Genomic DNA, 14285 nt, shown 5'->3' with positions numbered 1-14285 from the left:
AATACTAATGAAAAGCAGACTCTTGAGGTTTCAAATACTCTGCTTTTTCTGCTCTTCTTTTACTGTGCTTGGAAGTAGCAGCAGAAATTATGAAATATAAGCAGAAAGGTAGTTTGGAAGATTTCCAACCTGAATCACGAGACAATTACTGGTTGAGAGTTCTTTTTGAATAAATCAACATAATCCATCTTCTGTTTTCTTTGTCATTTCCACCACTATTTCCACAGAGAATATCTTATACCAGGTTCTTATTGGCATCCCCTAAAATGGCTCATTTTAGGGGGTTCAGAGAGATAAAAATCTATTAAGTAATGAGGTTATGCTCCCACTTTCATCATTTAAAATGGAAAGCTATAAATAATATTGAAAGAAAACTACAGCTGTGTGAATCTTGGTACAACAGGGTAAAACTATTCTTACCATTTTCTTCTTTTCCCCACATTCCCCTTTCCAGTGCATATAACTTTATTATTCTGGTGGTTTCAGTCTGGGCCCCAGTTTTGACTAACTCTAAGAACTCAAAGAAAAACACAACTGAAACCACTGCCTAGTGGCTTAACCTGAAGCCCCAAATGATAGGCCTTCAACAGAGCCCAGCAAAGGGCTTATAAACAGAGCTCACTTTGGAAAGGAGGAGAGTTTAGTAAGTCAGGAAGACAGGCTTCACTATAGCTGGCTTAGGAGATTTTTCATAGCCCTACTACATTTAGCCCTAATAAAAAAAATTATAATTCTAATCCTCTGCTATAGGTAAGAAATACATGACAGATTTCTCTGGCACTTTGAACAGATTGATTTTATGCTAGAATGCTAATAACACAAGGAAATGGCAAATACACATGCAAAATGAAATTGAGCTGTGCATAACAATTTCTTTCATTTCTCTTTGATTTATTTCCATTCAATTCTGAAGGCTCATGGGTCAATGATTGTTTTGAATTAGTAGATATAAAGCCTTCTATGGAATTTTTGTTTTTGTCCCCTCCTTATATTGTTCAACTGTAGAGGACCTAGTCAATAGTTGTAATCCAAAAGTCACTGTAAAGAAAGAGATTCTACCTTCCAACATGTTAGATACAGTCTACTGCCCTACCACCCTGAAAGTGCCCCATCTCATTTAATCTTGGAAGCTAAGCAGCATTGGGTCTGGTGAGTAGTTGGATGGGAAACATGTTGGATACAAAAATGGAGAATCTGCTGAAATGTGATAATTGAGATTTCACTGTTGTTTTCAGAGATCTGATGGTAAATTCCTTCAGAGACTGTCAAAGATAGCACCGATGTCCTTATGATTAAATCTCTGAGCAGGCCGGGTGTGGAGGCTCACGCCTGTAATCCCAGAACTTTAGGAGGCTGAGGCAGGCAGATCACCTGAGGTCATGCATTTGAGACCAGTCTGGCCAACATGGTGAAACCCCGTCTCTACTAATACAAAAGTGAGCTGGATGTAGTGGCAGGCGCCTGTAGTCCCAGCTACTCAGGAAGCAGAGGCAGGAGAATCACTTGAGCCTGGGAAGCGGAGGTTGCCATAAGCCAAGATCATGCCACCACTGCACTCCAGGCTGAGTAACAGTATGAGACTCTATCTCAAAAAAAAAAAAGAAAAAAAAAACCAACAACAACAAACAAAAAATCTCTCTAGGGAACCTCAAAAAGAGGAACATAAATTGTTTTTCTCTGTTGCTACTTCTCTACAGAATTATTTTTTTCACACAAAATAGTGCAGGAAAAGATTATAAACAAAAGCTAATGAAAATATACTAAGGTTTTGAATAGTGTCCCAGTTTGCAGCCTTGGCTGAATATAATCCCTTGGCTGCAAACTGGGACACTATTCAACTTATTACACAGAGGAGTGGAACATCAAACTAAGAGATACGCTAAGCATTCTTTCAGGCTCCAAAACATGCAGGGGTTTACCTTTTCCTCTGTGGGGCAGAATAGGAAACTGATCATGTATTCCAATAATCAATTGTGCTAGGAAAGTCCCCATTTTCGTTTTAATACGATTCAGTTTACCTCTGATTTGTATCTTTTCTAGGCCTTTCAACTAATGGTCTGCAGTCTTTGTATTTTTTAAATTTACATTCTGTTTTCAAGAGATTTCCGTATTATTTATTCACTTACCCAGTAAAGCTTCAGAAACTCTCAAATGTCTTAAGGCAGAGACAAATTGCATGTTTTAATTCCCTGAAGTCTTCAATTTTATCACTCTAGTATTACACAATTGCCAAAATATCTTGTGGATTTTCCGCTCTCCTGTAGTGGGGCTCTGCCAGAGGCCAAATTTGAATAGTGAGCCTCTAGCTCCGAATGTCTCTGCTCTCTGTAGTTTTCTTTGCTTCATCAGGTCTTGCTGTCTTTTATAATTTATCCTATTTTTATAGTTCTGTTAAGCAATATCATCGGCCTGCTGTAAACCGATCCATACTACTTCAAGCAAAACTCCAAAATTTAATGTCAAGGCAAGTTTTTTGTTTGTTTACTTTCCTAGTTTTATACAGAATATCCACTATAGTTTCTACTCAGTTTTCTAGTAACTATCCTCCTCTCACAGCCAGGCTCTCAGTGGCTGTGTCTCTGATGCTAATGCTTTATTTCATAGAAGTTTATCTTCACCATCTGTTTATACCAACTTGCTATCTTGTACTGTTCTTTAAAAAGCCTAATTTTGGTCTTCAGGACTAAATTATCTCTCAGAACTCCACTCCATCTGCTGACTTTATTTCAGTTTGGTCTTTTGGATACAAAAGTGCTGTCTCTGCAGCCCACTCTCCACCCTCCAAGCCTCTACTTGTGTATTCTGTTCATGTGTTAATTCTGAACAGCGTATCAGGACTACCTGCTCAGATGCCAGCCTTACCTGGTTCTCTGATCATAGTGTCAAACTCTAGCAATAAGTCATCCATTGATCTCACAGCCTTGTCTATTTATTTGATTCTTCCAGATCCTAGCCAAATTAAACACTAATATATCTGTTCACCTGTCATCCACAAGCCAATACTTAAACTTTGTCAAAAAGCAGAGTATAAAACACATGCAAAACTGACAGAAATTTCAAAAGAAAAACATTTTAATACAGAAGATTTTTCCACTTCATTTATTAATCTCAGTGTACTCTGCATACATTTCCTAGAGTATGAGTCTCAGAACACATTGAACTACAATTTCATCCAGATTTTTATTACAGCAGTCAACATTTTCTCTTGAGTAACTTTAAAAAGAAGAGAATCAAACACATCCTGCTTTCAGACAAAAACAAAACGACAGCAGCAGCGGAGCCTCTCATAATCCAGCGAGATACACAGGCTGGATGTGAAAATAACCTATCCTCACCTGAATACTTTGAATTTCATGGAGGAAATTGATGGAGAAAGGTGCAGTATTTGTTTTAAGCACTAACTCAACAGAAGAGTAAAAGAAGTGGGGAAAGAATATATGCATGATTGAGACTTTTATTCTGCAATCTTATTAGTGTTTTTTGTGCAAAATATGTTCTTAATGCCTCCTGAAAGATAAAAGAAAACCTTAAATGCTGACCAGTGTTTAAAGTCTGTGGAATTGTAGCAATCACTCTCTTGTTACAGATTAAAGGAGATGGAGAGGTAAAGAATCAGCCTCCAGTAATGCTTACCATGACAGGTGTAATACTGTAGTTTAATGAATGACTTTTCCAGTGCAGGCCTATACAGGGAGAAGTGGTAATATTCATAAGGCTTAGCCATGGTTTTTTCCGGTAGCTAAATATTACCACCACATCAATTACAGTATTTCCGTTGATAGACATTTAAAAAAAAAGGAGTCACGAAATAACTTTTTCACCATACTTCATAAACTTACATGGCCTCTAGTTTTCAATTTAAACTTCAGTGTGAAAAGATGTGGAATTTTCACAGCTGTGCTAGGTGAGTCCCACTGCCTTAGAAAACAATTAGACAACACTTCTTAATCATAAATTTCACTCGCACATTAGAGTGAATTGTGATATTGACATAATGACCTCTCTGTATTTATTCCCACTCTTTAAATACAGTTAAACCATTTGCTTTTTGATATTAAAGTATATATGAAATGTTTTAGATTTAGTGGAGATTGAGAGTTAATATTTTACAAAACCCTTTTTTAAATTGTGATAATACTGGCGCACGTCTGTAATCCCAGCTACTCAGGAGGCTGAGGCAGGAGAATTGCTTGAACCAGGAGGCGGAGGTTGCAGTGAGCCACTGAGATCGCGCCGTTGCACTCCAGCCTGGGCAACACAGTGAGACTCTGTCTCAAAAAAAAAAAAAAATCATGATAATACAATGATTAATACTGAATATTTTTGACAAAATTGTTAAGCATCAATTGTAGATTGATGATTTTTAAATAATAAATTTGATAGAAGTTAAAAGGTATCAAATACCACTGTATCTAACAAAAATGCTAGCAGTATAAATAAAAACATAGCTTTTAGTTTTTCTTTGTTGCTCCAGGTAATTCAGGAAATTTCTCTAACCTCTTTCCTAGGATTAGTTTTAAGGGATGGAATAAAAGTAAATCATCAGATTAAAAAAGTGTCAATTAAATGGTGAGAAAAACACGTATAACTGAACACAAATCTAGTCTCTGTCATGGAAAGAAAAGAATATTGGGAAATCTCAATTTCCTTTCTCCTGTTAGAGCAGACATGCTTGGCTCTATCAGCTAACAGTTATTTTTAGACAATGCCAAAGGAATGCCTTGATAAGTGAAATAATCAAGTTTATTTCTTTTGTGTGTCATATCATCCCACACAGCGATGGTAGTTTTGTGAAATTTAATTCGATTTCAGTGAATTCTACCTAACTAACTGGTTTAGGATTGCCCACAATCCTACTTTCTCCTCTGACACTCACCTGCTTATGTATCTCACATTAATATGACAAAAGTGAGGCCATCGCCCCAACACAGCAGGCTGCCACTTCGCTGCTCAACCTGCCCTGTTGTAAATTAAGAAAAAGATATTATCCACTTAATCTCAGGATTAGTATTTGTGTTTTAACCCTTTGTTGTAAAATTAATTGAAATCACAAAACATACAATTTTTATTAACATGTTCTAATATTTTTAGTAAAATAAAATCATAATTTATCGACAGATGACTAAAATAGACTGACTTCCTGTCAGCTCATTAGAATAGCTCCCAAATGAGTGAGCCAAGAAAAAAAATCATATGTTTGAATTCTAAACAAAATGTAGTAATATGTTTCCCTTTTAAAAAGAAATTTTCTCTTTCTCGATACTCACCAAAAATTCAAAATAAGGAGGAAATTGAAGTTATTTTGGAACCAAGAAAAACAGGCTTAGTAAACAAAACGAAAGTGTATGTTTTTAAAAGAAAGGACTTTTATGTTGATAATTTCATCTGTTCAAGAAAGATACTAGTAAGAAAAACAAGCCAATCCTGCTCTTAGAGTAGGATAAAATTAGCTTTGGAAACAATTGTCTGCAGTTTCCTCCATCTTCCATTCTGTTTGAAGATGTATAATCTGGTTGCAGTGAAAAATGTTTTCAGCTAAAGTGTTTATAAAATGTACAAATATTTGTTTTATTCACTTAGAATGAATAGTTGATATTTTATTTTTAAACACTCTGGAATGTATAAATATAAGTTGATTTTATTCATTGATAAAATAAAGGTCATTGTAACTATTGATCTTTTTCAATTGTCTGAAAATGGCTGTATTTTGTCCTTTTTGAATACAACTTAGCAGGTAGAAAAATAGTTTTGTTTACTTCCATGCCTTTGCCTTTGCCATTTGTTATTGCAGGTGAGATTTTTCCACAGTTAATAATTGTCCTTTCTAGCTCTCGTTACCCTCAAGATTTCTCTTTAAATGTGATGTTATAAACTTTTACTTCTATGGTCTGGGCGTAGAGTTATTTTCATTAACTTTCTTGGCATCTCTTTTATTTATAATATTTATGTATCTCTTCACTTATAAAACATTTTCTAACATTTCTTTTATCCTCTCATTCTAAATCTGCTCTTTTATATGATTTTGCAGATTTTTATTTATTTATTTTTTTGAGACAGAGTTTTGCTCTTGTTGCCTAGGCTGGAGTGCAGTGGTGTGATCTCAGCTCACCACAACGTCCGCCTCCCGGGTTCAAGTGATTCTCCTGCCTCAGCCTCCTGAGTAGCTGGGACTACAGGTGCCTGCCATCACGCCTGGCTAATTTTATATTTTCCTCTGGGATTAGTGCTGGGATTACAGGCATGAGCCACCGCCCCCGGCCAGATTCTTAATCTCTTCCTTACGTCTGTTTACCTTTATTTCATGTATTTTATACCTTTATCTTTTGGTATTGGATTTGGGTAAATTTCTCAGTAACATTTTTGATTTATTAATTTTCTCTTAAATTATTTCCAGTCTTGAATTTTTGTTGTCATAATTTGTTTCTTTTAACTTTTAATTTGGAAATAAAAGATTCACAGAAAGTTTTAAACATAGCCTGGAGAGGTTCCCGGTTCCTTTCACTGAGTTTTCTCCAATGATAACATTTACAGTACAATAACAAAACCATGAAATTGACATGAGTACAATGTGTGCTTATAGTTTTATGGCATTTTATCACTTATGTAGATTTGTATACCTACTATGGCAATCAAATAGAATTATTCCATCACCACAAAGATCTCCCTCTTGCTACTACTTTATATTTATACTCACTCCTTCCTCCTCTCACTATTCTTGATCCCTGGCAAACACTAATCTCTTCTCCATCTTGAATAACAAAATGTCATTCAAGAATGTTATATGAATTGAATTACACAGTATGTGACCTTTTGAAATTTGCTTTTTATTTTTTCACTCAACATAATGCCCTTGTATATAGTTAGGTTATTTTGATTTTTATCCACTGTGCCAAAGTGTGTGTGTGTGTGTGTGTGTGTGCGTCTTTCTTTTTGAGACAGAGTTTTGCTCTGTCACCCAGGCTAGAATGCAGTGGTATGATCTCAGCTCACTGCAGCCTCTGCCTCCTGGGTTCAAGTGACTGTCCTGCCTCAGCCTCCTCAGTAGCTGGAATTATAGGTGTGTGCCACCACACCTGGATAATTTTCGTATTTTTAGTAGATACAGGATTTCACCGTGCTGGCTAGGCTGGTCTCGAACTCCTGACCTCAGGTGATCCACCTACCTTGGCCTCCCAAAGTGCCGGGATTACAGGCATGAGCCACCACACCTGGCCCAGTGTGTTTTTTAATAGGTTTATTTGTGCCATTTAGATTTAATATAATTACTGATAAGTCAGAACTTACATCTACCATTTTAGTTTTCCAGTTGTCATTTTGTTTTTTGTTTCTGCTTTATTTTTTTTTTATCTTTGCCTAGGTTACTTGAACATTTTTATAATTCTTATCTATAACATTTTTGAGTGTATCTCTTTGTGTGGATTTTTAGCAATTGTGCTATTATGCATACATACTTATCACAGTTTGCTGGTGCCAACTTTTATCAGAGTAAAGTATAAAAACTCCCTCTAAGTGTCTTTGCTTCCCTCTAAGTCTCTTTACCATCTCTTACTTATATGATTTTCTTAAATATTCCCTCTATATAGGTTGAGAACCATAATTTTTTATCTACTTGGCAAACATAATGTAGATAATTCAAGAGAGGTAGCAAAATCTATGATATTTACTCACATTTTTGCTTTTCTCATTATTCTTCTTTTCTTCCTGTTGTTCTAAGACTCCTTTTTTCAATCCTTTTTCTTCTGGTTATAGAGTACTTCCTTTGCCATTCATTTAGGGTATATCTGCTAGAGAGGGTATATCTGCTAGTGACAAATTCTCTTGGTTTCCTTTGTCTAATGGTGGATAAAGAAAAACTTTATTTCTGTTTCATTCCTAAAGGATGATTTTACTGAATATTGAATTCTACAGTTGATAGTTCATTTTGTTCAGTACTTGAAAACTGTTGTGCTGCTTCCTTCTGGCTTCATGATTTCTCATGAGAAATTATGCTTTCTTCTTCATCTCTTTGTAAGTCCAAAATATATGCATTTTAGAGACATTTTAGAACTGCTCTGATGTTTTCATTTCACCTGGAAGAATTCATCTTCCACTTGCTTTTTAAGCAGTATTCCCAGAAAAGAATTTTCCTTTTCTTCTTATGTTTTGAAATTTTAATTTTCAACTCCTTGTGAATGGGAGTTTTCTCTCCTTTATGCTCATTCTTCCTTGTTAATGTTCTTGAGTCTGTATTCAATACTATATACTTTTCATCTAGAATGAGATCCTAATTGGGACATCAAGGACTCCTGTTTTATGATGACACTAGAAGTAAAGCAGAGGCACTTGCCTAGCTTGTGGTGGCTTGTTCTAAGATGACCACTTTCTCTCGTCCCGCTAGATACACAGATGCGTGCCTTTCTCAGCACAGACGAGAGAGCCCAGCTTCCACTTCCAGGCAGCAAGTCTGGCCTTTGTCTTTCACACGAAGTCAGTTCTGCTGAGAGATTAGAAGTTCTAGTTGCCTCAGTTGACTTCTGGATCTAAAGACTTTCAGGCCCCATGGTTTCCAACCTGCTTATTGCATTTTGCTTTTCTTATATTTATGGTCCTTGGAGATGTTTAACTAATTTTTGACTGTGGCTTTATCTTTTTAGTCATCTCTTTTTGTATTTAATCTGCCATTGCTATTGCTTTTGAGCAGAAGAGTCTTCAAAGCATGAACTTACAAGACTGTTTTTATTGGAAGCCCTCCAATTTCCACTAAACTGACTTTTTCCCTCACATTTCCAAAATAGCTGCCTAAAATGAAGATTCAAGTGACCCTCTGTTATGTAAATTCATCAAAAGTCTGTACCTTTGGGGTTTAGTCTAAGAAATTGAGTCTCTTCTTACCAAAGCATTCTATATATGGGTCAGTGCTCTTTAGCAGCCAATATCCAGAATAAATCATTCCTTTCCATGGTTTTAGTTATTGTCTAAGGCTAGTTTCTGTAAAATTATATATCTGATTTGACCTTGCCTACCGCTTATTTTTAATTTGTCTTATACATATTGTCCTTGAAATAGATATCTTCCCAATCTCTAGAAACCAACAGAGGGAAGTCATACATCCTTATTTTTCCTCTAAGATTCCCTTTGAGCCACTTAGGCAATGTTTATAAGAATTTGAGTGTCTGTAACATTTGAACCTAGCACATTGATTTTTAAAAATGGAAGTAATGGATTCTGCCTTAAAAAGTTTGCAAACTTTTAAAAAATTGTTAAAAGTATTTATTTAGCACCTACTATGAGCAAATAATTGCACTGCTATTGTAATTTGGAATGCAGAGAAGCAGTAAACAGATGGTCTGGTTTTATGAAACATAGGCATTAAGATAAATTTATTTGACAGGTTGTTATTGTGTGTCAGCTATGCTATTGTGCTCAGAGATGTGGAAAAATCAAACATAGAGGATAATCCTCATTCTTTTACAGGTTGCCTGGGGATATAAAAACACTAATGGACATGATATAGGGTATATGGTGATAAGTTCTATGAGACAGGAGTAAAGGAAGTGCTGTGGGTGTTGGTTGGGGAGAGATGAGTTCCAATTGAGCATGGGGGAGACATGAACTGGGAAAGATTTCCCAGAGGAAATGCCATTTGAACAGAACTCAGAGGGATAGTAGTTTCCGGTATGAGGGCAGGAGTTTTCTAGATATGGGGAATAAATGCACAGAAGCAGCAAGCTGGGGGATGTGTATAATCAAACAGATACTAGTGGTATTTTATTTTATACTTTGTTCCATTATCTCCCCACATTCAGTCAGTAAGTAAATCAAGGTAAAGTACTCCCATTATTATGGACTTTTTGAAAATTGTTTAACTCCCCGTTTTTTCCTCTAACACATTTTTACTTGCATCAGCTTTCAACAACTTCAACTAAACTTTGAAATATTCTCTTTGGAAGCTCACTCTTGTCCTTCCTTATACCTCTTTAATTGGCCCCATATAACACTTTAAAATGATATTTTCATGACCTTGTTTTTAGTTACATTGTCTACTTTCTAATCATGACTCTCTGTTGCTCTTCAACATATACACAGAATTCTGACAGTAAGAACAAAAATGTACTCTTAGGATGATTTTATTTGTATTTAGTGATTTTTTATTTTTCAAGTTTTTATTAATGGGCTTAATTTTTTAAAAGAGTTTTAGATTTACAGAAAAATTGAACAAAGGGCACGTTGAGTCCCATGGAGCACCTTCTTCACACATAGTTTCCTATTTTTAATATTCTTAGTCGTTACTATTTGTTACAATTAATAACCTAATAATGATATTTTTTTATTAACTGAAACCTATAGTTTATTGAGATAGTTTTATAATGCCCTTTTTTCTGTTCCAGAATCCCATTTAGGATACCTCATTACATTTAATTATCATGTCTCCTTCGGCTCCTCTTGGCTATGACAGTCTCTCAGACTTTTCTTGTTTTTCATGACCTTGACAGTTTTGAAGAGTACTGGTCAGCAATCTTGTACAATGCCCTTGTATTGGGATTTATCTGATGTTTTTCTCATGACTAGACTGGGCTTAAGGGGTTTGAGGAGGAAGATCATTGATATAAAGTCCCATCTTCATAGCATCATAGCAAGGGATCAACACGATTTATGACTTGTGTTGACCTTGATCACCTGGCAGAATTAAGTTTCCCACCATAAAGATACTCATTCCCTCCTGTTCCTTTTCCATACTGCACTCTTTGGAAGGAAGTTATAGTCTGTACTTAAGGAGTTGGAAATTGTGCTCTCATTTTTTCATTGTTTTATTCCTCAAAACTTATGAGAAAATGAGGAAGGCAGAGTAAGAATTATTATGCTTCCTCTTTCCATTTCACACATGAGGAAAACTCTGTGATTCCGGAATTTTACGTGGCTTAAGTGTGGTTATGACAGACAAATGGAAGAAACAGTATTAGACATTATGTATGCTCTACAGTGCTTTCTCCAAGACAGATTTTGCTGCCAGCCTCAACCATGGCTCTTGAGGCTTTCCTTAGTGTTCTGTCTCTGCATTCTGCCCATTTCTTAGTTTTTATAGTTCTCATTCTATTATAGTTCACTTTTCCTAATTTTTTGACCATGTTCTTTTTGTTTCATTTGCTCTTACACTTCATTTTTGTAGGCACTTAATTTTTTATTACAACTAGTTTTCCAAAATTGAATGAGATCTCATTGACAAAGACAAGGAGACGCTGGGTGTTTGTAGTTCACGTGTGTATCCACATGCATTCTCAGTTTGTCCTGTTCCTTTCATGAATTTAAATGTCTTAAGAGCATTCTAACTAATCAGTACTCAAAACAGAAATTTCTGTTTCTGTCTTCATCTTTAATGATGACAATATTTCTTAAAACTTAGATGAGTTTTACATTTTCCTCCCAAACCAAGAAATTTCTTCTTTCAGACTAAGTGGTCCTTGAGAAATGGAGAAATATAGAAAAGATATGGCTGGAATAGCTACAAAAGCCTCTTTCAGAAAATTTATAGTTTTTGATTATGGATAATCTGCTAACACAATGATTTTGTTCAACCCTACTCCAAAATAGTGGTTTTTTTTTCTGGTTTGATGAGAGAGCTAAACAATATTTGAAAACAGGGGTATATTCTTATGTTTCATGTGGGATCCACTTTCCTAAAGACTTCTGGGACTGCCAATGGGGTCAGAATTTGAGGCCCTGAGGAAAAAAAAAGGAGACATTATTAAGAACATTTTGATGTTTTTGTGTAAAGACTGACAAGATTTGCATGTATTTTGGGAGTCTTCTCCTTTGGCTATAATTTCCTTAGTACAAATTAGAGAGAAACTATATTTGTGGTGGTCTGTTGCCCCATTGCATGTGCTGATGAGCATGGTGTGTGTGTGTGTGTGTGTGTGTGTTCATGCATGTGTCTTTTTATGAGGTGCTTGGGAAGCAGAAAACATTAACCTCCCCAATTTAGTAACCATCTATTAAGAAAAATAGAAATCTACTTAAATCAGTGAATCTCAAGAAAACTATGATCTGTTATTGGCTTCCCTTGTACTTTTGTCTGAGTCAATTTGACCTGAAAAGTTAGTTATTTAATTTTCACTTTTCAATTTCAAGACAAGAATATAAGACTGAATTTTTTTAATCCTTGCTTCACGACATAAATAATTGATTTAATCAGCAGAACTCAACAACAACAACAACAAAACAAACCTTTTTTCATTGAAATATTTAACAAGTGAAGTCCTCATAATTGCCTTGGGAAAACACTGTTTTAGTGGGCGTTGTAGTGAGACAGTAGGGAAAGTAAAAATCTGAATGATCAGATCCCATTGTGTTTCTAAAACATACAGTTATAGGTCCTGGTTTGGATTTTGTAAACTCCTAATCAAAAGCAAAATATTAAGGAACCCCACTGGCATTTAATCATCCAATGGATCACAGTACATTGTTACAGTGGATCATATTTGATATTTAATAATAATATGGTAGCAAAAAAATAGTGTGCATTGATAGACAGGATTGTTCAATTTAGTATATTCATAGCTGCCTGAAAATGCCCCGCATACTTAGAGTTGTTGCATCAGACACTTGTGATTGCCATACTAAACTGTCCTCCCTTATATAAAGAAAGTACAATTTATCAGAAGTTTCCATAACCTTTTAACATTTAGTAAGCAAGATATCAGATTAGAATAAACAATGGTTCCATGTACTATTCCCATTCTAGCTGTTTAGCCAGTTTGTTCTCTTACTATATGAAATATCAACTTCAGGCATGGTTGGATTTATAGAGAAATTCTACTACATATATGTATATATTTGTGTATGTATAGATATATATCCACATACATACATATACACTGCTTTTTTGTTATAAAAGTAATACATGCTTGTTATAAAAAGAAAAGCAGTACAGATAGGGATAAAACAGAATGTGTTATTCAATCACCCCAGGATAACTACAGTTAACATATTGGTAGTCTTCTATGCATATATATATCACTCTATCTACATATATCTATCCTTTATTAAATAAAAATACCATTCATTTAGTTTTGAAATATTTTTCACTTATATAGCATGTATTTTCATGTCAATACAGATCTACATCATTGTCTTTAAGCAGATATTATTTGATGAACTTCTCATTCAGTTTTTGGATCATGGGGTTAGTCTTTGAGCCTTGGGCCTAGCATAAGGATCAGGAAAGAGGAACTAGGTCAAGAAGCCAAGAGGCAGATGCCATACAATGTAGGTGACAAGGTAAAAAAGAAACCCAGCCCAGAACATCTTCCTGCTGTGGAAGGGGCATGTGTAAGCACCTCTTCCTCCACCCCACCATTCCTCACAACCCTTCATACACAGCACAGTCATAAGAAGCCACCCAAGCACTGTCATAAGAAATATTTGATGGAGCAATTAGTTCTTTCCAGATACATATGTAGAGAGGGTACTGCCTTCCTTGTAGTCATGGTGATTGGACTGAGTGGGAAAGGAGATTTGATTTGGGTAGTGACAAACTTGAGGAAATTTCACAAAGGCTCTCATTAATGGATAGTGCCAGAGGAGAGGAGGTTCCTGACACCTTAAGTGTGAGGCTGATGACACCTAACTTTGTTCCAAGAGTCACTTCCCTGGTCCCCTTTCTGAGCTGCTGAAAGGTGAGAAATCTGGGATGTCAAGAGGAAAGCTTTTTATATACCTTTTTCAAACCTTTGGGAGAAGGTTATATCAAAAGGAAACCACACACCTCTGTCCTCCTCTACTTCCTAGCTGTAAGTTGTAGTTTTTGTATAAGGCAATTATTAAATCATTTTTATCTGTGTTGTTGAAAATGTTAATATATGTATTACAAGAAAGAATATTACATGCCTAATACATTATACCTACTTCTCTTACAGAAATAGATGACAAGAAGGTGCCCAACACACAAGAGGAAGTAAGTTTTTAAAAATATTTTGTATAAATGTGTTCAAATCAATTAAAAATGCAAAAGTTTCTTGATTTGATGTGATATAAATAATATGATACAACTGTAATAAAACTTTAGATTGCTCCTTCTGACTGAATAAACAGTAATATAGTGTCATTAAAATCTCTGCCTCTCGGTTACCTTATTCTCTACCTATGTAATGCTAACCCCTGAAAAAACTTTTAAAATAAAATATCACTTTTAATGGCAAAATATGGTATTGACAACTTCAATGTATTGAGTGATTATATATGCACACCACAGGCTAAGCCAAGTAATGTTGGAACCCCAGAGCAAGGAGATGGGGTTGGAGGGATGA

The 14285-nt window shown here is 35.4% G+C and overlaps 1 protein-coding gene across 3 annotated transcripts in view; it reads left to right on the top strand.

The window, feature by feature from the left end:
• The window catches only part of PPP1R1C (protein phosphatase 1 regulatory inhibitor subunit 1C), a 174290-nt gene that overhangs the window by 88344 nt on the left and 71661 nt on the right, over positions 1-14285 (top strand). For all 3 annotated transcript variants that reach the window (XR_004370325.2, XM_058440514.1, XM_032755225.2), the window contains one exon: positions 13896-13933. Coding sequence is in view for 2 of the 3 variants with exons in the window: in XM_058440514.1 (XP_058296497.1) it covers positions 13896-13933 (38 nt within the window). In the remaining variant the exon portion in view is untranslated. The remainder of the gene's footprint in view (positions 1-13895; positions 13934-14285) is intronic.

The sequence above is a fragment of the Hylobates moloch genome, unplaced genomic scaffold, assembly GCF_009828535.3.
Source record: "Hylobates moloch isolate HMO894 unplaced genomic scaffold, HMol_V3 SCAFFOLD_1, whole genome shotgun sequence".
NCBI classification, from domain to species: Eukaryota; Metazoa; Chordata; class Mammalia; order Primates; family Hylobatidae; genus Hylobates; species Hylobates moloch.
This window is presented reverse-complemented; position numbering and strand designations above follow the sequence as displayed.